This window comes from Bradysia coprophila, unplaced genomic scaffold (assembly GCF_014529535.1).
Source record: "Bradysia coprophila strain Holo2 unplaced genomic scaffold, BU_Bcop_v1 contig_297, whole genome shotgun sequence".
Classification (NCBI taxonomy): domain Eukaryota; kingdom Metazoa; phylum Arthropoda; class Insecta; order Diptera; family Sciaridae; genus Bradysia; species Bradysia coprophila.
In genome coordinates, this window is record NW_023503555.1 from 5,112,818 (window position 1) to 5,139,029 (window position 26,212).

General features: G+C 39.3%; 7 protein-coding genes across 8 annotated transcripts in view; 4 read left to right on the forward strand and 3 right to left on the reverse strand.

Moving 5' to 3' along the window:
* The window catches only part of LOC119078418 (prolyl endopeptidase-like), a 38,341-nt gene extending 33,801 nt beyond the window's left edge, over positions 1-4,540 (forward strand). The window contains exon 12 of the mRNA XM_037185923.1: positions 4,462-4,540. The gene's annotated coding sequence lies outside the window, so the exon portion shown is untranslated. The remainder of the gene's footprint in view (positions 1-4,461) is intronic.
* Positions 1,316-4,493, forward strand: LOC119078416 (prolyl endopeptidase-like). Its single transcript, XM_037185920.1, has 10 exons — positions 1,316-1,577; positions 1,655-1,878; positions 2,156-2,426; positions 2,491-2,642; positions 2,705-2,873; positions 2,938-3,101; positions 3,165-3,650; positions 3,710-3,922; positions 3,987-4,323; positions 4,383-4,493. Exons 1-10 carry the CDS (start codon positions 1,422-1,424, stop codon positions 4,446-4,448), a joined length of 2,238 nt encoding a protein of 745 aa, XP_037041815.1. The 5' UTR covers positions 1,316-1,421; the 3' UTR covers positions 4,449-4,493.
* A 1,691-nt stretch (positions 4,541-6,231) lies between the features above and the next one.
* On the reverse strand, positions 6,232-8,338 carry LOC119078421 (ER lumen protein-retaining receptor). Of its 2 annotated transcripts, none has more exons than XM_037185929.1 (2): positions 8,134-8,338; positions 6,232-7,957 (listed from the first exon to the last, which is right to left on the reverse strand). In XM_037185929.1, the coding sequence occupies exon 2, from the start codon at positions 7,920-7,922 to the stop codon at positions 7,284-7,286; it is 639 nt and encodes a 212-aa protein (XP_037041824.1). In that variant the 5' UTR covers positions 7,923-7,957; positions 8,134-8,338; the 3' UTR covers positions 6,232-7,283. The 2 variants fall into 2 exon arrangements, with proteins under 2 accessions (XP_037041824.1, XP_037041823.1); XM_037185928.1 differs by having other exon boundaries at positions 8,037-8,336.
* A 1,159-nt stretch (positions 8,339-9,497) lies between these two features.
* Positions 9,498-11,786, forward strand: LOC119078422 (methionine aminopeptidase 2). The gene is made up of 3 exons (XM_037185930.1): positions 9,498-9,745; positions 10,203-11,111; positions 11,176-11,786. Exons 1-3 carry the CDS (start codon positions 9,499-9,501, stop codon positions 11,601-11,603), a joined length of 1,584 nt encoding a protein of 527 aa, XP_037041825.1. The 5' UTR covers position 9,498; the 3' UTR covers positions 11,604-11,786.
* On the reverse strand, positions 11,776-14,343 carry LOC119078423 (nuclear transcription factor Y subunit beta). The gene is made up of 3 exons (XM_037185932.1): positions 14,123-14,343; positions 13,927-14,054; positions 11,776-12,213 (listed from the first exon to the last, which is right to left on the reverse strand). Exons 1-3 carry the CDS (start codon positions 14,190-14,192, stop codon positions 11,932-11,934), a joined length of 480 nt encoding a protein of 159 aa, XP_037041827.1. The 5' UTR covers positions 14,193-14,343; the 3' UTR covers positions 11,776-11,931.
* A 1,702-nt stretch (positions 14,344-16,045) lies between these two features.
* LOC119078424 lies at positions 16,046-18,636 on the forward strand. Its single transcript, XM_037185933.1, has 2 exons — positions 16,046-16,107; positions 17,744-18,636. Exon 2 carries the CDS (start codon positions 17,785-17,787, stop codon positions 18,619-18,621), a length of 837 nt encoding a protein of 278 aa, XP_037041828.1. The 5' UTR covers positions 16,046-16,107; positions 17,744-17,784; the 3' UTR covers positions 18,622-18,636.
* A 728-nt stretch (positions 18,637-19,364) lies between these two features.
* Positions 19,365-24,978, reverse strand: LOC119078425 (structural maintenance of chromosomes protein 4). Its single transcript, XM_037185934.1, has 9 exons — positions 24,815-24,978; positions 23,666-24,066; positions 23,243-23,611; positions 23,073-23,177; positions 22,690-23,018; positions 22,456-22,624; positions 21,817-22,389; positions 21,569-21,759; positions 19,365-21,505 (listed from the first exon to the last, which is right to left on the reverse strand). Exons 2-9 carry the CDS (start codon positions 24,047-24,049, stop codon positions 19,447-19,449), a joined length of 4,179 nt encoding a protein of 1,392 aa, XP_037041829.1. The 5' UTR covers positions 24,050-24,066; positions 24,815-24,978; the 3' UTR covers positions 19,365-19,446.
* Positions 24,979-26,212: the final 1,234 nt, after the last annotated feature.

Below are 26,212 nucleotides of genomic sequence, written 5' to 3' on the forward strand. Positions count from 1 at the left end.
ATGTTTACTAATATATGAGAAACTTTTACAAAAATCGTCCGTCTGACCTCTGGAAGTGGAAAGACATATTTAAAAAAATGAAACCAGTTAATCTGAATGTATACTAACACCGGAGATATTAATTTTTTCCCTTTATTTACTTTAGTGCTAATAGAAAAGTTGTGCTGATAACGTTTAACGAATTTCTATCAGATTATGCATAACAGGTGATGCGTTACATTTATATGGTTATAATGGTTACTACACGTCCGATGTATCCATTGAGGTACTGACTTTAATCTTTAATGGATGTATCGCATATTAGTCGTTACTAGCCCAATATGCCTAATATGCCGGCTGTATATTAAAGTAAATAACCAGAGAAGAGACAGTTAAACTAATGGAAATATAATGAGCAAACGGAGATTCGAGAGACGATTAATAAAAGATTTTTCGTTTAGTATACTAATGGAAGTTGAACGAGTTGTGGGAAACAGTTTGAATATAACAATTCCTAAGATTGAAATAAGATTTGTACGACGAACAAAAATTGGTCAAAAATCTGGCATACACATTCCCATTTAGTTTCGTTCAAATTCCAAAAACTTTAGCGATCTGTCCGCCAATAGCATTAATGTGTTCCCCTCGGTTTGTAGTCTTAATCAACAAAATAATTTATTTTAAAAAGCCTCATTAAACTTACCACACATTAATATCGTTACCAAACTTTATTGAAAGATACTTGGAATTGATAGCTATTCGCAGACTTATGTAATGTAGCGCTGATGCAATAATTATTTATATCTCGTCTCATCAGCTCTACTTAAAAATTCTAATAGTATGTAAAGATATTTACGTAGTCACAACTCAGTCAAATTAGGTCGGGGTCGGGTTCGAAATTTTTCGTGAAAAATTTTGATTTCTGTTGTAAAAATTTCGGGTTACACAAACCCGGCCTGATTCAACCTGAAAATTTCAGGTTCAGGTCAAGTTAGGATTAAACGTGAAATCTTAGTTCAGGAGTCGAAATCAGGTTCGGGTTTTGGATCAACCGGCCCAATCCGACCTGTTCCTGTTTCTTCTTATTTCTTCTCCATCAAGGAAACCGTTCAAATTCTGGTGTAAGTTGCCGTCGTGAGCGTCTTAGCCAGTTTCAGAACCTTTACCGATAGCGTTGGTTTGTTTAATGTACTAGATGACAATATTTGTTTCCCGCATCTCCACTTGCCAACAGTTAAATAGTTTTTGTTTTAAAAAAAAGGTGAAAATAACATCGGCATATAAATAAAACGAATAAGTTAACGAGAGCTCAGTTGAGTGTCGAAGTTACGGTTTAATGTTTAGAATATTGTTGTTGCAGAGAATATTTCGCTTTATATTCGACAGTAGTTTTTCGGATTTGTTGAAACTATCACTCGAACGCAAAAAAAATAACCTTCGCAATGATGGCATACGTTTGTAGAGTTTTTCCAATTTTTGTCTTAATTTCGGTTGTTGTTGCAGCTGATTTGGAAACTAAATCAGTTAACAGTCACAGGTTCAAATATCCACAACTAAAAAGGGATGAGTCCGTTGTGGACGACTATTATGGAACAAAGGTGGGTGGCTGACTGTGAAGTCTGTCTCTGATATTTCGTATATGATTAATTCAAATCGATAAAATAATTCTGTTTAGGTAGCTGATCCGTACAGATATCTGGAGGATCCCACATCTGAAGAAGTAAAAAATCTGATCCAAGACCAAAACAAACTGACCGACGAATATCTGAATCGAAATTCGATTAAAGAGAAAATCGAAAAGAAACTGACCGAAGTCTTCAACTATCCCAGATACGGTGTCCCCAAGCGATATGGAGACCGATATTATTTCACAATGAATAATGGTCTGCAGAACCAAGAGTAAAATTGTTTTCGATTTTTGGGAATGGGGGATCTGGCACACGGTACCAAAAGAACGCATTTTTAAACTACGTAAAAGGTGAACTCGCACACGCAAGTTTATTGCTACAAATACGTTTTAGCCATGTCATCGACTCCTTTTACAAAATGTTGGTATCGAAAAATCGTGTGCGAGTTCACCTTTTACGTAGTTGAAAAATGCGTTCTTTTGGTACCGTGTGCCAAATTACCCCACGCCGACCATATTTTCCATGGACTCATTTCTGTCTATGAATAGCGTCCACTACGTGCAAAATTCGCTGAACGACGAACCACGCGTCTTTTTCGATCCCAACACTTTGTCGACAGACGGGACTGTGCATTTGAGCCGAACAGTGTTTTCCGAAGATGGTAAACTGGTGGCACTGGGCCTGAATAGCAACGGCTCTGATTGGATGTCGGTTCGCTTTCGTAATACATCCAGCGGCTTGGAGTATCCCGATGTACTTCACGACATCAAGTTTTCATCAATCGTTTGGAGTAAAGACGGGCTTGGCATTTTTTATGCGGTAAGCACTGAAATTCGTGGTTGTGATGACTCCTTGTACTCTACACAGTGAATGTGACTTTTAGTGTTATCCGAAATCGGACGCTCAAACAACGAGATCGCTTGGAACAGAAACGTACCAATACGGAAATCAAAAACTTTATTACCATCGGGTGGGTACCAAAAGTCAAAAGGAGGACGTGCTCTTGCTGGAATTCGATGATACTGAGCTGCTAATGTAAATCAAAGGAAAGTTTCTTCGCTGCAATTTTTACAAATTTTCTCTGTAATTTCCCATAGTGGCACTTTCGACATTACGGACGATGGCAATCATCTCGTAATATTTCCCGGAAAGGGTGAAAATTCCATGATTTACTTTGCTTCACTTGAGGAACTGCAACGCACTGGTGGATTTAAGTCGAAACTAAAAATTATCCCAATTGACGAACGAATGGATCATATGTACACTGTGAGTCTTTGACCATCTTTGTGGTCTCTACTTTCGTAATCTCTTACTGGTCACAAATTTTCAGTACATTGGCTCAGAGGGTAGTACGATCTATCTCTTAACTAACGATGGAGCTCCGAATTATCGCATCATTGCTGTTGATCTAAACAAACCAGACGCCATAAATTGGTCCACCTTAGTACCTGAACATGAGAAAAATAGTTTGCAATATGCGAACATTATTGACAAGTAATTTACCGGACCAGGACCCGATCTAAGAGTTCCGAAACTAAAATAAATTTATTTGCGCAGCGACAAGATCATTCTGGAATATCTGGTGGATGTGAATAGTCGACTGGAACTGCGTTCTCTGATCGATGGAAAGCTTATTCAAGTAATCGACACACCTTTGGGCTCAGTGGATTCGATATGGGGAAAGAAATCGCACAACGAACTGTTCTACCGAATTGTGTCGTTCCTCATCCCGGGAATAATTTATCGCATAGATCTGACGCACACACCGTACAAACCGGAAGTTTTTAGAGAAATCAAAATTGACGGCTTCGATGCCTCTAAATTTGTCGCGGAGCAGGTCTTCTATCCGAGCTATGATGGAACTCTCATTCCGATGTTTATCATTCACAAACAAAATTTCATACGTGATCGCAGTGCCAGCACTCTTTTGTACGGTTATGGAGGATTTAATATCCCGATTGCTCCTGCGTTCAGTCCAAGCCGAATAGTTTTTCTGCAAAATTTGGATGGCGTCTATGCAATTCCCAATATTAGAGGAGGAGGGCGCAACACTTTTCAAATGTCCATTGACTGCAGTTGCACTTTCTATAAATACCATATAGGGAGTACGGTTCCAAATGGCACGAAGCGGGACAAGCACTCAACAAACAAACGGTCTTCGATGATTTCCAGGCCGCAGCCGAGTATCTGATAAACGAAAACTACACAACCGCATCGAAAATTGCAATTAACGGTGGATCGAATGGTGGTCTACTCGTATCAGCCTGTATAAATCAACGTCCTGAATTGTATGGTGCTGGTGTGGCTCAGGTCGGGTATGTTTTATCGTAAGACTCCATGTCAAAATTGAGTGAAAAATGTCAAAATTTTCACCATTAGAGTTCACGATTTGCTACGCTTCCAAAAATTCACAATCGGATACGCTTGGTGTAGGGAATACGGTTGTTCTGATGATGGTAACAAAACCGTTTTCGAGAATCTGTACCGCCTTTCTCCGTTGCATAATGTACGCATGCCGACCGACAAGAAAGTACAATATCCATCGGTGCTTCTTACGACTGGCGATCATGACGACCGTGTTGTTCCACTCCATTCATACAAGTTAATTGCCGAACTGCAATACAAAATCGGTAGAGAGAAGCGACAGAGAAATCCACTGCTGATAAAGATTGAGACAAGTGCTGGACACGGAGGAGGAAAATCGACTTTAAAGAGGGTTCTTATTAATTAAACAAGAAAAAGAGTTTCCGTAGCTCAAAACCTTTATAATTTCAGATATCTGAAACAGCTGCCATTTATGCCTTCTTGGTTGAATCTGCCGTATTCACGTATCGCCCCTAAGTACTTATTATACATCAACCTCGACATCAACTAATATGACTTACGGACTCATGTTAATTGTTTCTTAGCATTTGAATAAATTTTTGGAATTATTGAAACGAGAGTGAGATTTTTGTTCGTAATATTTATCACCTGTTGAAACCCAAAGTAGTTATATAGGCTGATAGAAGACCGGCACCGATCACAAGATGCATCTTCTATCAATCTATATAACATCTTTGGTGAAACCTTTTATCGACAGTTTTATTCCGAGGATCATTCCACTTGAATAACTTAAACAAAGAATTACAACGACGAATTCCATTAACATCAGAATTAAGGTGTGTTGCGAATGCGAAACAGCGATGACCGTTAAATCTCCACCTGACACTGTTCATTTTAGGGATTATCTACTTTAAAACTACCACCGTCAGGACCGTGAGGCCCAAGATGAAGCTGACTACTTCACTTGCTGGAGGCTGGTGGTAATAGAAGAGACTTTGTATTTCTCTTGTTAAGATGGGAGTTATGCTTTCTTTGTGTGGGTTCAAACCGAGACAACACATGCGAGTGTACACGCATACATGATCGAAAGTTTGGATGTCTTTTGACCTCAGACATACATACGAGTATCAATGCTAGAAGCTGTGCTATCAACCAACAGAAAAACTGTTCATTTGCAAAGAATATTTTGTAAAACAGCCTATGGAAATCGGACATATTAAAGAAATAAAGTTTAAGACTTTTTTTGGAATGCAAGGTGTCCAAAGTCTAAAATAGCAGTAAAAAAATTGGCCCACTTGATGATAGGTACAAATTTTTCGACAACTGTTTTGGAATGTGTACAACAAGACCTTTCTTTACATACCTTTCCAAAAATGAAAATATGTTCGAATTCGAATGCCTCAATATAAATTCGAGAACTTCACTCTTCACCTTCCATCTTTATCAAATTAGGTAAATAAACCGCTCGTCAAAAATACCTGTAAATTGTGTATCAATACACAAGTAATAACTGATACAAAAATCTACTAAGAATATTATACGGCCGCACGACGTCATCTGTTTTATATCCATCATAAAAATTGGATGGCGCGACATATCATATAATTTCATCAAATTTTTTTCCAGTAATTTTTAAAATTATTGAACGATGTAATTTTCATGAAATGTGGGCACTAACCTCGTTCATCATATAAATTGGAGTGTTAGCGGCTGGGAGTGTTCACAAATATCGCGAAGCAGCCAATTCTAAAACAATTTAGGGAATTTCTTTTGCCTTGTTTTAGGGTGTGAACCTCTCAAAACTCTCAGTTTATTAAATCATGCGATAAACATGCTACATCCCCCAGAAGTTTGCTTCCTTCAGTGACACTATAATTAAATTTCTCCGCTACAAATAATCAAAATTGCTTATTATATTTTTGCTGACAACGGTTTCACCTCATTACTAATTGCAGCATTTGCACCAATTGCAGCATTTGCACCAATTGCAGCATTTGCTCCAATTGCAGCATTTGCACCAATTGCAGCATTTGCACCAATTGCAGCATTTGCACCACGGAGGCCTAGCAATTAAAATTACTCACGCATTGATTGGACATTGTTCTTTCAACTAGTTTGATGATACTCTGAGCCGAGAGCTATAAACTTGTATTGTGACTGGTTTTAAATCAAAATGACCAAACAAGAAATTCTACCATTGTCTCTGATTTAACTGATATAACTGGTCAGCCGACCACAATGAAACAAACAATAATTTAATTTTTTAAATTTAATTCTTTTTTTGTTGATTTTTATTTTGTTTTTCTTTTTTTCCTCTTTTTAAATAACAGAAAACCCATACGATGGAAAAACTATTTAACATTTATTGCAATGTCGGTTCAAGAAGTATTTAATATTTTTTAATGATGCTGACGATACTGCCATCAATTAAAACAAATTTTTGTTGTAAAATTTTATAGAACTACTACACATTCGCTCTCTTTCTCTCCATCTATCTCCCTCTCACTCTCTCCGTTTCTGGTTTCATTTTAATCTATTTTCGGGTCACTTTTATGTGTGTTATATGAACGTTTTGTGCTGATTTTCGGTCTACAATTTTTTTTCGTTTTCAAAATGTGTTCATGTAGTTTTTGTAGTAATAACAAAAATTCTAATTTTACTGATAATTTGACATGTTTAAAATCGTCGTTACCAAGCCATTTATTATTGTTAATCGTTAGGAACGACGATAATGGTATTTCTATTATAATATATTGAAATATAATTGTATACGACCTATATAAGAGACCAAGTAGCATCTATGCATCATTTTTAATTGAATCGATTCGGTATTTTAAGTATTTGTTTTTTTTTTTGTATGAGGGTAGTATAAGTAGACTTGACTCTTGTACACAATTAATTATTTTAACCTTTTCTTTCATTTTTATCGGACAGACAAAAGAAAAATTATTTGTAAAAATTCTCATTCTCGATTGTAGAAAAAAACAAAAGAAGAAAAAGACATTCAGCCCCAACTCTCTCGCTCTCTCTCTTTTTTTGCTTCTTTTTAACATTCATACCGATAATTTAACTTGGTTTTTTGTTTAATAGTTTAAGATTCCCGTTATTGTTTTCTCTCTTTTTTTGTTTTTTGTAAATTCATTTTTTTATTTCTCATTTCTCATTACATAGCTTTGGAAGTGTCGATCAAACGAAAAAAGAAAGGAAAACGGAAAATATTATACCGAGGACCACCTCGGTCAGTGCACCTACCATTTATTTTCCGTTTCATTTCTTCTTTCATTTCAAAAAAAAATTCTAAATAAAAAAAATCGTTGTAGTCTTTCGTACCCATCGATTCATAATACCTTTTTAAGCGGGCAGTTGTAGCTTCTTTCCCTTTAGCACTTTCGTTATGTACAAATAGAAAAAATCACAATACAATATGGTCTGAACGACGCCGGCAAAAATCGCAATAAAATCGTAATGACTCTCCACCATATAACGGTAGATCCAGTTCAGCAAGTACAATGCCCGATAGGAACCCAGCGCAAACAGATAGTGACTGGTTATGCTTTCGGCTTCGCCCGTTTTGCTCACCAGAAACAGTTGCGGTAATATAGCCACCGATTCCAAGTAAATGGAGAACGTCCACAACACTTCCAACACGGTGAAATCATGATTGATGACCAGGGCCAGTAGAGCGCACGGTATAAGCAGAAATTCAATTCGGAATGAATCGTGGTTACGGTCGTAGGTGGCACGGAATTTGGCGTACATCAGGAATAATGTCCCCACCGATGCGCCGATGAACACGACTTTCATAAATGAATTGTACACACTAATGAACGTTGTAAACAAATCCAGATATCTTGTCAAATAGGTGATGGCGAACAGTATTTGAGACTTGCCAGATATGCCGGCACACGACCTAGTCTTCCATATCTTAATCAGCAAAATTATAATGGCCAACAAATGTGACAAATCTCCTGCCAGTCGGAAAATATTCATTTTTATTTCGTCCTTGGTTCAATGCCGCTGAATATCTGCAATGGGTTAGGAGAAAATGCAATGAGAAAAATGTAACAAGAACTGTTAAATAAATGATAAGCCACGGACACATACAATGTACAATGACGTGGCCGACAAATGAGACTTGACAGAGCACCAAACAAAAAAAAATTTCCGTCTATCAAACAGACAACACTTGAGTAAATTCTACCGTTTTTGCGCGCTCGGAAATACGTTTGTGTTGGATCTCACATGCAGCTTGTATAACTAGAAGTCTGCATTTGTTGATTTTACGTCCACTTTATGTAAATTTCAGCAAACAATCGAAATAAAACACGGTCTTCGTCGAACTCTGGATCGTATACACCACACAGAATTACTTCTTGTTAATGATGATTGTCAATTTTGACGTCTTCCACCTCCAAAAGAAGATGGTCGCCGGCTTTTGAACATTGGCATTGTTGGCAGTGTTCAATTTTTGAAAATTCTTTTTCCTCTATGCAAAGCGCGGTAAAAAAAAGAAATTGTGGTGACAGGTTTGGACCGTTTGGACATAAGCGAAATCGGTTGGACGCGTTGGACGATAAGTTCGATTATAATGACCGTTATTTTCGAGGGTATTTCGAAATAAATATTTATTTTGGCTATGAAACAACATAAAGTACGCAGTTAAGACTGACATTCAAGTCGACTCAGTCGACTGGTAAATATCTGAGTGTGAACCTAACTGACATGAATTTACCTGAAATCTGAAATGAAAAGAAATTCAGATAAATCGGGTCAGCTTTCAGGTATACCTGAATACATCCCAGATGCACTTAAAACCTGACCTGATTTCTGAGTTTTTATTTATCTTCAGATTTCAGGTATAAATTCAGGTCAGGAATTTTTCTTTAAATTTAGGTAATCTGATCTTCAGGTTTCAGCTCGAGCGTGGTAATAGTTAATATTCTCGAACATTTACCGCCGAAGCCATACTCGAAAAACCGTTCCCTAGGCTCAAAAGTGACACCTTTTTCGGTCATTTTAGTATCTTCGGAACGACTTTACCAAATTGTGTTCTGTTTGCAGTTAAAGTTGCAAGTCTTGCCAGTAAGATTCTTTCGAGACCTTCGAGTTCATAAAAATAGCGGTTCGATGAATCGTGAGATAGAGGTGTCATAAGGGTTTTTCTACTATTTATACGAAGTGACTTAGTTCTTCATCCTTAACGGTCTTTCTATAAGATTCGATCGATTTTCTCATACTTTTTTGAAAAGGTGAAAGGTGGTAACTGGTAACGACTGTTAAGTAAAATTACATTATTGGCTTTAATCGATTGTATTTGAAGTTAGAAGGAGTATCGGATCCAGATCCGGATCTATTACTTCTACTGTTAAACGTATCGCCCAGTATTTGTTAAAAAATCTTTTACTTCATTCAGATGGTCATCTAAAAACTATTTTTAAACCAAACAATTTGTAAATAATTGCGGAATTTAAATACCTCCAAAATAAAATGGTTGCCGAGCCAATGAACATTGGCGTTGTCGGCGTTCTTAACAGTGTTCTGCCAATGATTTTACATTAAAAATTGCATGCGCCTAACGTATCAACTGTCACCTCTACTGAAAGGAGAGATTTCATTGAATCGCCATCGATATTTTAATGGAAATTTCCTCGTAGAAAATAACCTTAAAGAAATGGCAAGCGTTGAATCGAACACTGAAGCCGTCATTAATGGCGATGAAAATGAGGATGCTGACGTTGGAGAAGAAGTGACTGACGATGGAAAAGGTGCCGTTGCAAAAAAATCGAAAAAGAAGAAGAAACCCAAGAAGCCAAGTAAGTTGTACCCAGGCACATTGTGTTTTGTCGTGTGAAATTGTGCAAGTGCTCACCATATTCAACCGGTGATTGGTGATTCGTAGCCAAAGTTTATTTATAATCAAATTTCGTAGCTCGGTCTGCGTTGATGCAATTTAGTTAATGAAGAACAAATCTCTGTCAAATATCGGATGCAGATTTAACCTTAAAAATCAGAAATTGCAGATAAGGATGACAATGTAAGATTTCAATGGGCTGAATCAGGGGATTAACGTTGGTCTTCAAAATGTTTGATATTTCATTAGACTTAATAACTACTGAGTACGCATCTACTGAGGGCAACGTTGGACGTTCGACGAATCATAAATTTCGTTAGAAAGATGCTGCAGTGGAGCATTTTTCCGTCGTTGCACGTCGTACTCAATGCAAAATCTTTACTAGTCTCCGTTGCTCAACCATTGCTCTTTCATTACAGAATCAGATGCCAGTGCTACCGTTGAAAATACAGAAAAAGTAGAATCTGCCGAAACTGTGAACAACGATGGCGACGGCGATGATAGCGAAACTGAAAATACTCCAGTGGGAAACGGAGAAGCCACAGGTGACGCCGATAAGAAAAAGAAGAAAAAACGCAACAAAAACAAGAACAAAGCGAAAGCAGCAGCCGCTTCGACAGCTGGTCCAGCAACAGCTGCTACAGCAGCACCGGCTGCCAATGCCAAACCAACAATTCCCATTTCGGAACAATTTCCAAATAAAAATTTCCCAGTGGGCGAAATTATGATGCATCCGTGCACCGACGATCGAATGGCTAAGGATCGATTCACCAGCGAAGAGAAACGAACGTTGGACCGTCTACACGAGGACATTTATGCGGAATTGCGTCAGGCGGCTGAAGCACATCGTCAGACACGACAGTATATTCAAAACTGGGTGAAGCCCGGCATGACAATGATCGAAATTTGTGAAGAGTTGGAGAGCACGGCACGTCGTTTGATTGGAGAGAAGGGATTGGAAGCTGGTCTGGCTTTCCCTACTGGATGCTCACGGAACCATTGTGCCGCACATTATACACCAAATGCTGGCGATCCGACGGTTTTGGAGTATGACGATGTTTGTAAGATCGATTTCGGCACTCACATAAACGGCAGAATCATCGACTGCGCATTTACGCTGACATTTAACCCAAAGTATGACAAACTAAAGGAAGCGGTTCGCGATGCCACCAACACCGGTATCCGTGAGGCTGGCATCGACGTACGACTATGCGATATTGGTGCTGCCATTCAGGAAGTCATGGAATCGTACGAAATCGAATTGGATGGGAAAACGTATCAAGTGAAGAGCATCAGGAATTTGAACGGCCATTCAATCAGTCCATATCGTAAGTTGTCAGATTGTCGCTCAGTTTCCCGGACTCTGTTGTTTCATTCAATGTTTCATTGCAGGTATCCATGCTGGTAAAACGGTGCCAATTGTCAAAGGCGGTGAATCGACCCGTATGGAAGAGAATGAATTCTATGCCATCGAAACATTCGGTTCGACCGGACGCGGTGTGGTGCATGACGATATGGACGTATCGCATTACATGAAGAATTTCGATCTGCAATATGTGCCAATCAAACTGCAATCGTCCAAATCGCTGCTGAACACCATCAACAAGAACTTTGGCACGCTGGCCTTCTGCAAACGGTGGCTGGATCGTGCCGGTGCGACACGCTATCAAATGGCACTGAAGGATCTGTGTGACAAGGGAGCGGTCGAGGCATATCCGCCGTTGTGCGATGTCAAGGGTTCATATACGGCACAGTACGAGCACACGATTATGTTGCGTCCGACGTGCAAGGAAGTTGTGTCGCGAGGCACAGATTATTGAAGAAGAGTACTTTCTATCACGTAACCACACTATTACTACACTTCGGGGTGCTGAACGCTTTTGTTTTTTGTCGAGACGAAAAATTTAATTATTTTATTATCCGATCATGTCCCTGCCATGGTTTGTATCATACAGATTCTAACAATTTTTTCCAAATAAAATACTTGTACCGTGACGCATTGACTTTTTTCCGCTTCATTTTCTCTTTTTATTAAAATACTAAATCAAGTTCTGTATGACAAAGAGACACAGCTTCTCGTCGTAGCAAAAATGCGATTCCATTTTAGACATTTTTCTTCTTCATTAAATTAGTGTGTCCGTGTCCGGCTTAAAAATTATTAAATTCATTTGCACTCTCGTCAAAGCTGGACTCCGAATGATTGATCACCAAATTTCGATCCGATTTGGTCGTTTCGCGATATTTGTGCAGGTACAATGTCAACGGATCGATGTAATGATCGAAACCCAGTGCGCACATGGCAAACAAGATGTCCTCGCCGTTAATGGTTTTACGTTTCTCCTGATGGCATCGATCACTAGCTTCGGATGTTATGAATGATATGAATTCCGATACACATTCTTGAATGCATTCGCGGGCATCTTTGGCAATCTGAAAGAAAGGGAGGGAGGAAATTCAGTTTCATGCACGGGAGAAGAGTTTTGCCGAACCCGAGAGGTAGAAAACTATATAATATTGATTTGCCAGTAGGTCAGATAAGGTTCGGAACAGGACAAATTCTAGTAATGAAAAAGTAACTCAACTCGATAATAGTCTGAAGGTCGCTTCGTCTGTAGTCGTAGTGTCTTTCTGCTGCTTGATAAAATTATATTTAGATCGCCAAACAGGTCAACTTCAGGTTGACCGGTCGCACGATCTAAATGTAACTTGTTCGGAGACTACTCAGAACTCAGAAGACCATTTTGCTGAATTGAGAATTGGGAAATTAATTTTCCGAATATAGGTGCTGCCTGTGGACTAAGGCACCAACGGTAAAATTGATAGATAGTTAAGTAGATTGTGTCTCGCATAGGACCGCGCAATTTATTGAAGCTGCTAAGTAAGCTAGATTCGGAAGTTATCGTAAGTAGGTTCAGATAGCAAGTGTTGCTCAGAAGGGCATAGTTCCTTTGGTATAACCAGTTTTCATAAGATTTTGTTTTAAGACCAAACAGACGAAAAGTTAGTTAAGATGCGGGAGATTGGACTTCTTTTACGATTATTTTGAAGACTATGAAAGATGTTCCCAAGGCAATTACTTTGACCTCTGTAGATTCTGTAGGACTTACAGTCAACCTTTCACAGACGGCAAGCATATCAACTATACATGAACATGAGGTCCATTGCATCGGAGGAAAAACTGGGAAGCTGCATCGGGCGTTGTTGATCAACAACAAGAACACCAACAAATTCGAGATTCATTTAATTGAAACAAAACAAAAAAAAATTGGTGGAATCAAAGAACGAAATGTCCTAAAGAAGAGTCTGTATGCGCGTGTGCAAATTATGTGTATCCGTGGTATCCAGGATACAAGGAAATTTCTGAAAAAAAAAATTTACGATACCGGGAAATCGAATTATAGCTGTACAAACCAGCGGGAAGTCACTTTTACATTTTTTGATACCGGGAAATCCGGGAAATCTTGACTCGGATACCGGGAAGAAAACATAATTTGCACACGCGTTTGTATGAAGTATACATTAGACCGAGACCCCACATACATATCAGTCCAGTCCCTACAAAAGGTGCGGATGAAACCTATGCGAAACTGTCACACTACCCAATACGAAAAACATTTGTTCTATGACCCTAGATGAGTCCTAAGGATGTTAGGTCTAGTGTATATCTCGGCCGGTACACATTGCAGAAAATCCTAATTGGTGTCAAAACAAAGGTATTTGAGCCAATGACGTGATAAGAATGGAATGGAATTTTTAAAATAAAATTTTTGTTGAAAGACCTTCCGTGCCAGAGAAGTTGAAAATTCGAAGATTTCAATTGTCTAGACAAAACTTCCAACAAAAAATTCTATTTTTCAAATTCCATTCGTCATTTTGGACCAATACCTTCATTTTGACACTAATCTGGATTTACACTAGGCTCAACATCGTTAGGGTCCTGCTAGGGCTCGGAAAAGTCGCACAACAAAATGTTAATTTTGGCGTAGATTTCAATCCACGGCCTAATGAAGGACTGATATGCATGTGACTGACAGACGGCTTTTTTATCAGTTAGCGGCTGTGACGACAATAATAATCGATAAATTCTGTCGAATTCCCTCTCATATCAAAATGCATCTTAGATTGAGAACCAGCTTCACTTACCTTTCCATTTTCTGGTATTGCTCTTTTCATTATTTTGGCAATGTTGGCAATGGGTAAAAATCGATCTTGTTCCCTCAACGGTGTATTCTTCGATGTTCCATCATTGCAGGAATCGTCCGAATTGTCCACTGTTATTACAAACGTTATCGGTTAAAAGAACGTTTTGTCTGTGCATCAAAATCAAAACAAAATTTACGTGACTCTGCGTCTTGGACCATGTAATCATCGTATTGCATATGCAACGGGTCAACTGAGTCTTGGTCCATGGTAAAATATCGAATTTATGTCGATCGAAGCGGTTGTTCAGCAATTTTTCTTGTAAAACTGTATGCCTAATTCAACAAAACGAAATTCTTAGCAAAATATTTACGATGTTCACCTCTTCTGTCGTCTCAATAAAACACAAAAACGATGACATAAAACCAATGATCAATGAATGCTTTGCGGTAATGTTGATAAAGCAAACTATTTCTGCCCTCTTTGCGCGGTTTAGACAAATTGAAATCCGCAAAAAATGGTTTTGCCCGTTTTGCCGTTTCCTTATAGAAAGATAGACAAATTGAAATCCGCAAAAAATGGTTTTGCCGTTTCCTTATAGAAAGATTGGAGCTCGCTCTCGTGTGTAAGCAAGGTAAATATATGGGCCCATTTATTTACCTTGTGTGTAAGAATGAATATACAAACCAGGTATGGTCTGTTCATCCGAACCGGAGGACACGGCGATTTCATATAAACTCATCTCTCATGAATGTTGACTGAATTTTCCCTGTTTTCTTGCTACGTTTCGGGGTTCCCTTCACAGTAGCTTTCCGTTTATGCCCAAACATTCCATCAGTAAGGTGGCAAATTTTCATTTTAAATATTCAATGCTCGTTCAATCGAAAATTTACTGCTGTCTTGGGAAGGGATCAAAGGAAACAACTTTCCATGTGGGTAAGGGAAAAGCTTTCTTGCTCTGTTGGTTCTTAAATTTGTAGACATTTTTCCTTTGAATTTGTAAACATTTTGGCTTTAAATTTGCATTCTTCGAATTTGTAGACGTTTTCCTTTAAATTTGTAGACATTTTACCTGTGAATTCTTGTTCGCCTGTTTCATTTTTTTGTAAATGTTTTGACCGTGATTTCTTAAGAGTTTATGCGTAGGCATTGCAGCTTGAGTTGCTTACGTCTATAGGCATTTCAGCTTCTTAAATTTATAGACATTTCAGCCACTTTCAATACCTCTTGGTAGGCATCTCAGCTTTTTAGTTTGTTCTTTTCAAATCTTTTCAAGAATCTTTTGAAAGGTTTTTAGTATAATAGCATCGCGCTGTGGGTGAGTTCTACTGTTGCATTTAGTCCGTTGCTAAATCGTAACGTAAAAAAACCCGACGCTGCCCTTTCTGTTTGTGTTGACGTTGATTGGTTTATTTCTGTTGTATTACTCAAAATCATAATAACTGTGAAGTATAGCAGTCTATGCTAATTTCATCACCGACTGAAAAATGATTTAGTTAGCTATGACTGAAAGTATAGGTCTGTTCCAAGGCCATACGAATTGTCAAATTTCATCCATAGACAACATAACCTAAACAATTGCTCATGCAAAATGAGCTGCCGAAATTAGTGTGAAGCAGCTTCAATACGTAAATTTTTTTGAAAGCTGTCACTATAAGTATACGGCGCCTCACAATTTCAGCAAAACGCAAAGGTTATGTCGTCTATGGATGAAATCGTCGTGGTTCGGGTTGTCAAAGTTCTCCTTTACAGTTATTTGGAACAAACCTATAGGTTTCTTCCAAGGCCGTTCAAAATGTCAATCGTCATCCACAGAGAAGCCAACACAACCTCACTTTGAAGTTTTAACGAACAAATTTGTTTAAGTTGCGGCTATGTTTGCTTCTGTGGATGACGGTCGGTTGTTTTCGGCCTGTCAAAATTCGTTTTTACCGTACGATGGAAGAAACCTATAGGTCTGTTCCAAGTCCAAGAGTAATTTTAGTGCATTTAAATGTCAAATTTCATCCACAGAGCCATAACCTCAACGATTTTACGAACATTTTGTAAACAATATTTGTTTGCTTATGGATCTGTGGATGAAATTTGACATTTTCTTGTTGTACTTGGAACATACCTATTTGTTCGTCGAAAATTCATTCCGTTCAAGTTTCTCGTATGAGAAGGAAGAAAATTTAGTAAAATAAGCAAATTTCCTGGGAGATGAGGGAAATCAGAAACAAAACTACATTTTTTATTTACATCTTTAAAAAAAAAATTCTATTTAAAATCGCTTGATAAGATTTTAGTGCAGACAATTGAGTCGTACAACTTTACTATTGCATAGAAAAATAGGTCAGCATCCTCTTAAATTTTTTGTGTAACAGTAACTTATTAACCGTACGAAGAAACACCTTTGGATTTTTGGCTAAAACATGAAGAATCGATTTTTTTAACTGTGAAAATTCTATGTCTCCAGTTTCGTGGCTGATCACAATGTGAATGTGAGATACTCTCAGAGTTCTACAACAACCAAATAAAAAGTATACAGTAGAAGGTTCCAAAAATAACCAAATAAAATTGTACCAAGTCATACAAATCGAAACACTCCGATCCGAAACATGTTTCGAAGACTCTGCAGAATTCTGTGAATCTTGGAGACAGTGATACCGTACATCAAATGCAATGGAAGCGAAGGGAAAATGAATTTTGCCTGGTTTATGGTCCTCATAGACAGAGGACCTCGGCATTGCACGATATTTGTTTTTAAATTTGGTCACCCATGTCAAAAATGGTCTAAAATATCAGTCGATACTTTCCAGAATCTGGAAATAATCTGCAATTCTGGAAAAATTGGTCACTTACATCAAACGCAATGGAGGCGAAACGAAATTTAATTTTGTCTGGTTTATGGCATACATAGACAGAGGACCTGGGCATTGCACGATATTTATTCCAAAACAGGGTCACCCATATCAAAAATAAGTCGAAATATTAGTTTGAAATCAGTCGATACCGTGCAATATTGCACGGTAACGACGGTTTATTTACCCATTTTTCACGCTATTTTTGATATGGGTGACCCTGTTTTGGAATAAATATCGTGCAATGCCCAGGTCCTCTGTCTATGTATGCCATAAACCAGACAAAATTAAATTTCGTTTCGCCTCCATTGCGTTTGATGTAAGTGACCAATTTTTCCAGAATTGCAGATTATTTCCAGATTCTGGACAGTATCGACTGATATTTTAGACCATTTTTGACATGGGTGACCAAATTTAGAAACAAATATCGTGCAATGCCGAGGTCCTCTGTCTATGAGGACCATAAACCAGGCAAAATTCATTTTCCCTTCGCTTCCATTGCATTTGATGTACGGTATCACTGTCTCCAAGATTCACAGAATTCTGCAGAGTCTTCGAAACATGTTTCGGATCGGAGTGTTTCGATTTGTATGACTTGGTACAATTTTATTTGGTTATTTTTGGAACCTTCTACTGTATACTTTGTATTTGGTTGTTGTAGAACTCTGAGAGTATCTCACATTCACATTGTGATCAGCCACGAAACTGGAGACATAGAATTTTCACAGTTAAAAAAAATCGATTCTTCATGTTTTAGCCAAAAATCCAATGGTGTTTCTTCGTACGGTTAATAAGTTACTGTTACATAAAAAATTTAAGAGGATGCTGACCTATTTTTCTATGCAATAGTAAAGTTGTACGACTCAATTGTCTACACTAAAATCTTATCAAGCGATTTTAAATAGAATTTTTTTTTAAAAGATGTAAATAAAAAATGTAGTTTTGTTTCTGATTTCCCGCATCTCCCGGTATAATCAAAGAAAATTTTCCGTTTTGTCAAATCAAATCAAAATTCGAGATGCCATTAACTGAAATGGATAGACGTGCTGCGAAAATATTAGAATTCCATGAATTTGATCAAAGGGATGAAAAAGTAAACGAAATGGCCGCAGATATGAATTTAGAAATGAACTATCCGCGTGTATACGATCGCAGTGTTCGTCGTGACTATTTTCGGAATGTATTCAAAATCGAAGGCAAAATAGAAGAAATCAAGAATTACATCAGGGACGAACGTCGGATGGCCAACGTAGGATTAGCACCTTCAGTTGAAAGGCTGGAAGATGATATGTCAGATTCCGTGATTGATGAGGCGTTTACAGAGAATCCTTTCATAATGGACATGGTACAACATTTTTTTTATAAACTGTATCCAAAATACACGACGGGCGAAATCGAACGACGTTGGCATTGGTATACTGTTCAAGAACAAATCGACAAGCTTCGCGAACGGGAAGATTTTATCTTGATAGGAGAACATTGGATGGAATGGCACGGATTTAAGCCGCTTGACGCGCTTAAGGATTACCACAGGACTACTAAAAGCATGGCCACCCGTGACATGTGTGAAAAGAGCCTGCAAAATATCTACAGAAACCCAAGCCATGCAATCGAAACTGCGAAAGAGAAAGAAAACTATGATGAAGATTTTGCACAAGAAACGTATGAAAATCTGAATTCATTTCTGGATGAAGTACGAGAGACCCATCCAAATCCCAACAATTCCCCATCTTGTTACGAACTCGATATGTTCGCGAAGGAAATTTATACAGATCATTGGCAAGACCTACCTGCTGAAGTAGTTCTGAGATTAGCAACAAACTGGTATCACGAAAATGTTGGATATACCGAATAAAATTCATATTTTTATCCCGAATCAAATTTTTTCCGATTTTTTAAATGAAAAACATCGAGTCGCAATATTGAAGTATACGATGTCTGCCCATGTCTTTCACTTTGAATTAATTTTTGTTTTGTTTCCTTTTTTCACCAACTACTAGTTCAAGGGGTTCGAAAATGTTTTGGAAAAGGAAACTAACTATAGCCAAAAGCAAAGACGAAAATTCTGAGTAGTCGCTGTTGATTAGGTCACAGTTTTGAAATTTTTGTCTTGTTTGTTAATTAGTTACCCTAAATAGCCTCAATACGAACAAACACACACTCTACGGATAATAGCGGCAGAGTCAAAATTTGAAGTTTTTGGACAAAATGATGTATGGACGACTTGTTCATTATCAAAAATAAGGGGCACCTTCCATACATCACTTTTCGATTGGACCACGGGAACCACCCGGAACCACTTTCAAAAATCAAGCAAAATTTCGACTCTGCCGCTATTATCCGTAGAGTGTGGGAAATGGAAAGAAGTTGGAGAGGCCTACATCAAGCAGTGGATAGAAACAGGCTGAAAAAGAAGAAGAAGAACGGACTATGTGCAAAATTCTGGGTGTTAATATGTAAATTTGGAATGTAGAGTGATTTTGAAGGTGTAATTTGAAATGAAAAATTGGTGCCAGGGTGGGAGACGATAATTGAGGTCCTAAAGTTTCGCTCAAATAAAATTCTGTGCTGCCAATCAAACTGAATACCGCTTGCGGATAGAGTACAAGAAAAGTTTTATTGTTCAGAATTTTCTAAAAAAAAAGATAAACAAATTGATGACAGTCGTCTAGAGTCTTTGTTAAGATACTTCCATTGGCTCGGCAACTTCCATTGGTTGCGTTGGAACGTCCACAGGGGCTGCACCATTACGTATTTCGTCAAACATGTCCTGACTGCTGGTATCGGCTTGTTCAGTCTGAGCACGCTGCGTGAATGACGACTGTCTTCCATTTTCGGCATTGTCGCCGAATTCCTGACTTGGTCTCGTGACATCTTCCATCGGTTGACTGCAGGCTTGCGATGACGGTGGCGGTAAACAATATTCCGGCACAGAGTTTGACATTGATAGGGATTGTGTACAATCGTGCACCTTATAGATGCCCGTCAAACAATGCGACAATTCGAACATGTTGGTTCGCAACGAAATGATAATGAATTGGGCGTTGCGAGTCCGTTCGCGGATGTAATTTGCGACAATCGATACGTTCTTGAAATCGAGCGCAGCGTCGATTTCGTCCATGAAGTACAATGGCGACGGTTTGTAATAATGTAGAGCAAATACCAGTGCCAGTGACGACAGTGTTTTCTCGCCACCACTCAAGTTCGAAATGTTTTTCCACGTCTTTTTCGGCGGACGTACGCTAAACGAAACGCCCTCAGTGAACGGATCCATCGAATCGACCAATTCCAATTCGGCATCGCCACCTTGCGTTATCATCTGGTACATTTCGCGCAATTTGCGGGTGATGATGTTGAATCCCTCCTTGAATTCGTTGTGACGCCTTTTACGCACCTCATCGTACAAATGCCGCATTTCGTTTCGCTTTTTCGTAATGTCTTCCAGCACTCGAACCCGTTCCAGATACACTTCCCGGCGCGTGTAATACTCTTCGATAGCTCCGATGTTCGGTGTCGGGGTGGCCAGAATCTGTTCGTCAAGGCAGGTGATTTTGTAGTCTAAATCTTTGATTTTATGTGTACCAAGCTCTTCGTCCTGATAGACTTTGAGCGGTTCTTGTGGCTCTTGCTTTGGGATTTCACGAAGTTTTAGACCCTTCAAACGGTGCTTCAACTTCGGTAGTTGTTCCTTCACGTCATTCACAACTTTCTCGATTTCCTGCAACTTTTGCTCAATGTCGACACGCAATACCTTGCCTTGTTGCTCTTCTTGTTGCAATTTTAATATTTCTTTCTTGATCTCGGTGCCACCAGACTGAGCTTTGTTAATTTCGGCCTCGATTTCCTGAACTTTCACCTTAAACTCTCCCATTTCCTTGAATGTCTCGTCTCGTTCCTGATTTTTAGCCATAATCTGCTCCTGCGCGTTGACCACTTCCTTGTTCAAATTCTCTATCGTTTCCTGGCATTTAACACAATTCCGTTCCGATGTGCTTACCTCCACCTTCAGCCGGGACACATTTTTCGATAATTTGGTGATTTGTTTGCCCATGTCATCGATCTTGCTCTCCAACGATTTCACTTTCTCCGCAGTGATCGATTTGATTTTCTTCTCTACTTCGGACACCTTGTCCTTTATCTTCTTCGCTTCTGCCTCGGACACTTTCAATGCCTCTTCGTTTTTCTGGATGACGGACTGCAATTCCTTCACCTTGGCTGGATCGCTTTTGGTCGCTTCCATTCGTTGCCTCTGGGCCTCACACTGTTCCTCCACCTGCGGCATAGACTTTTCCAGGCTGTTAATCTCAGTGGTGAGACGCTTGAGCGCTGTTTCCTTTTGCTTGATGGACACGTCTATGTTACGCAAATCTTTTTCCAGTTGACCTTGTTGTTCCTGACAGTAACTTATTCGGTTGCTCAACTCCTCCACTTTGCGATTCATTTCGCCGATATCATCCGCTGACATGGACGTGTTGGCATCGTTACGAGATGTTTTTGTTTTAACTTGTTGTCCCATTCTGCCTTTGATCGGCCGGCCACCACCGGACATTGAGCCACTAATTTCAATTAGTTCACCCTTCAGTGTCACTGTGCGGTAACGAGTACTACCGTAAGCGATTCGGGTCGCTTGATCAATATCGTCGGCGACGAGAGTCTCGTGAAGTGCAAAATAGAAAGCCGACCGAACACGGTCATCTTCCACTCGAATTAGATCGTACAATCGATGCACATTTTCCGGACTGAAAAAGAGAATGAAGCGGAATTAGCGACTGATGCATGTATGGAATGGAAAGTGTCGTTACTATTGGGCTCTCGGGTGCGGCGGTTTCATTTTCTCCAAGGCAATGAAAGTAGCACGACCCAGTCTGTTATCAGCAAGATGTTTGATGCACTTTTGAGCCGTGTCGACTGTATCTACCACAATGTTTTCCAATCGTCCGCAACACGTTGAGATTGCAATGTCATATTTGGCGTCGATTCCACCCAGGTCACCCTATAAGCGACAATAAAGTTTGAGAACATGTTGGCTGCATGCATGCCAAAAGCTTACCAAACGTCCCAGAACACCTTCGAATCCTTTAGTTCCGTTGATTTTGAGCTTCATCAACGAATCCACAATTTTATTGTTCGATCGCGCTGCTCTCATGGCACTGTTCTTTTCGTCCACTTCAGTTCGTAATCGGCGTAGTTGTAGCGTCAATTCATTCTCCTCTTTCACCCGATCCTCCAATTGCTGTCTGTAATTGACAGCCGATTGTTTCACCTCCGGTAAATTGGATTGCAATTCCTTCAGCTGTGCCTTTTTCTCATCAAAGTCCTTTTTCGATTCTTCCAGTGAGTCCTTCCACGTATTGTACTTCTGTCGTTCGCTCGTTTCACTGTGCTGGACGATTTTCAGCTCATTCGACGACACAGTCAGCGCGGCCTTGCACTCATCGACTTTGGTCTGGTAGCCCAGCAGATCGTTTTGGAATTTCTCTTTTTTCTCAATCAACGGTTGCGTTTGCTCTTGCAGCGATTCCAGATTCTTTTCCAATTGTTCCTCGATTTTCGTCTTCTCGGCCGTCAGTTTTTCGATTTTCGTCTCGCTTTCGGCGATTTCGGAAGCGTTTTTCGATGGAATCTGTAAGGATTTGGGGTCGTTAGTTCATCTGGTCAAGGCGCTTCAATGACGCTATAAGGGACAAACCTTCTTCAATTCGATTAATTTTTCCTCTTCCTTCTTTATCTGAGTCTTGTACTGTTTCCGTTGCTTATTGACCGATTCCATAGTTTGATTGATGCTATCGACTTTGCGCATTGACGACGCAACCTTTTGTTCACTCTCTTCCTTGCTCTTCAACAATTTGTCGTATTGCCTGGAAATGATCAAACGATTTCGATAATTCGATAAGCCACTCGTATACCACCCCCAGTCACTCACTTCATTTCGTCTTCAATCATTTTCTCCTTCTCCAAACGCAGTCGATTTATCTCGGCATATTTATCGTCGTGTTCCTTCAACTCGGTAACCACATCGGATTGCTTTTGATACAGCTCGATCAGTTGGGCGTTCTTGGTGAACACCATCTTTTGAAAATATAAATTTTGCGCTCGTGTCTTCTCATTCTCCATGTTAATGTAGTCGATGGCTTGGTCTTTGGGCGCATTCAGATCGTCCATTTCGCGTTGGGCCATTTTGCAACGATTGTGCTTGTCCGTACTCTCCTCGGTTAAAATTTCCACGCGACTGTTGATCTTTTGGAGAGGCTCCTGGAAAAGTGCATTTAGATCCGCGATTACCGATTGACAAACAGTGGTACTGACCTTGTATCGCGTTGTTCCAACAATATCTTCCAGATATTCCAGCAGGCCGCATTCACTTTCGCTTGCCCCTTTCGGCTTCATCATGGCAATCGATTCGACTTCACCCTAAGCCGGCAACGGTAAAAGTGGATTAAATTCGCCGAATTTAACGCAACGAATCGGAAACTCACTTGCAGAATGAGGAAACGATTGTGATCGAGATCGACCATATGTTGTTTCAGCATCTTGGCCACTTCTTTGAAATGCACTCGCCGATTGTTGATCGTGTAATATGAACTGTTGTCTCTGAACGCCGTCCGAGAGATGACAAACGCGGAATTCGGTACAAATTCATAGGAACCATCTGGTTTGTCGACAATTTGAGCAAAATGAACGGCCACCGAACATGAGCTGACGTTTTCGTGAGCCGAACTCTTGTGAATCAAAACGGAAAGCTTTTTACAGCGGATTTTGTTGGCTCTGTAACCGAACACGAACAGCATGGAATCGATGACATTTGACTTTCCCGACCCGTTGGGTCCGATGATTGCGTGGAAGCACTGGAATCAGTAATCTAGTTAGATTAATTTCGTTGGTTCGATTGTAAAACCTACGTTAGAAAATGGACCCAGAACGACCTCTCCAGCGTAACTCTTGAAATTGTTGTTGGAAATTTTGGTTATAATTAAACGCGGTCCAATACTTTCCGTAGAGCAATACGGTTTGACTGGTGGCGGTATATAAATGTCACCAATACGCGTTCCACCTTCCTCATCATCGGACATGTTTAGATCTTCTTCATTTTCGTTTTCGACATATTCGTCGTCCGGAGCTCGTGCAGCTGCAGAGGAGCCCACCACTGGTGTTCTCACAGCGGGCGAATTCACAGTTGGAGTTCGTACTGCTGGAGAGTTTGCCGCCGATGTTCTTACGGCCGGCGAACTTACTGTTACTGTTGGCGAATTTACACCGATTGTGCTTTTGCGTTTGGTAGCCATTAGTTAACCTGGCAGTTCTGAAATTACAAATTTCGTTGCGATACATTAGTACATCCTTGAAGAGAATGAGATTTCATATCCTGCCAAAGACACACTATTACAAATGCCGTGGGTTGGGTATTAGAAAAGTTGTGCCATGCACCATACGATATCAGCGGTGTTTACATATTGATATATGAAGAGTCTGTATAACGTGATTCATTACGCAACTCAAACAAAAAAGCGGTAAAAACTTCGCCGGACTCTTTGCAATTATTGTGTTTGAGTGAGTGCCTCATAAGTATGGACAGAAGTTTGACTTAAGTTCTGTTAACAAGACTAAGGCAGAGAAAGACTATAATTACACACAAAACTTAATCGCTACAATAACATCACGGTAATTTAAACCATCGACGTTAAACGGTGATATTTGAATCGGCCGAGACAACATTCCCCGAATAGTCGAGTGTGACAAACGGGTAGATCTATATAATTCCTTAGGAACTGACAAATAAATCTACAAAATTGTTAATCGAAAATCACTTTTGACGGTGGACGATATTACCCCGGCTGGTATTAACACCGAAAAGAAACCACCGGAAAAACTACCGAGCCCGCTACTTCTGTATCGCTAAATGTTGCTCACTCTTCTTAAATCGGTTCGGCTTATCGCATAAGAATATTATAGTCATTCCAATCAAATCACTTCGCATAAATTTTAACGGTTGAGCAAAGAGAGGCAAAACAAACGAATTCAATTTTAATGTGCAATGCGACTCTGCTTACCATACACTGGTTGAAATAGGAATTTACAATAAAACACTCAAACTTAAATTATTCAACTTAAGTTTACTGGAAAATTGAATACATTGGATTCGTTTGAGATAAAAATTGAATAAAATTCGATGTTGGACCATCAAACACGTCAAAATAAAAAATTATTTTTTCGCGTCGTTTTTTGACAATTTGAGATTCTTTCGTTTGTCGTTGTGTTCGTTGTCGTTGAAATTTAAATATGTTTTAATCGATGAAATTGATTAACAGATGGCGCTGATTTATGTGCGGGACATTTAAAAATCTTTTTTTTTTCAAGAAAAAACAGTGAGACGCAACAGAGAATCTTCTGTTAAACCCTTAAAGACACCATAGTAAAAAAAGTCCCACATTTTGAGTGGGTCAGGTTCCTTGACTGTCTGATTTTCTCAATAGATTTTTGCAACAGTTACAAAATATCATAAATAAAAGTGGTCGATCTCGCTTACAAAGCGAACTAAGACTTATATTTTCAATGGGCGTAGGAAATGCCATATACAGAATCAGATATGCAGTGGCACGAAAGTTCGATATAAACGTCAGTCGAATGATATTGCATCAGACTTAGCATAAATATTTCCATTATGGGCGACTTCAACTTAACTAGTGTATCTTCTTTAAATAAATCTGCGAGGCGCTGTTTCCGATTTTATCAAAGGTTAAGTGCCATTAACACGACAGAGTAAAGTAACCCAGGCAAGAGCAGTCGATTTTGACTAGAGACCTAAATTCATAAGTAGGTCCTTAACATAAGAAGACTCGGATCACCGAGACGTTTGCCAGTAATATATATCCGAAACCATAGGGTGAATTAACTAAAACGTAGACATAAACGTATAGACATAAAACGCAGGTACATCAAAGGCGGGTCCAATATTTGCTTCATTTGCATTAAGAGTGATATCGCGAAATCTTCGAACAATTTGTATGGAGGACAAATTCAACGTATCTGCATTTTTGTCGAGTATGGTACCCATCGAATCCTTGCTTCATTACTAGTTCAAAGAGGTATATCTCGCCTCCTCTCTCTTGTCGTTTTCGTGGTAGAGCTGTTTGAAAAATCGGTGGTTTTCAAGTGCAAATTTTTTCACACAGATTATCTCGGGTCATAAAGGGTCTCGACTTCGTTCAAATTTTAGGGGATTGTAGTGCTAGACTAGACCGATCACATAAGCTACCAAATACGTCGGTCTGTTGGCTGTACTGGCTTCAGTGACTGTATTGAGAAAAATTTTCTCTGACTACTAACGGGTGCGCGCATCAGCAAACCTAACGGTTTCACATTTATGTAAGAAGTAAAGTCAGGAAAATTATCATTGGAAAGCTGAGGTACCAAGGAACTGTGTAAATAACATTTAAGGTGAAAAAAAA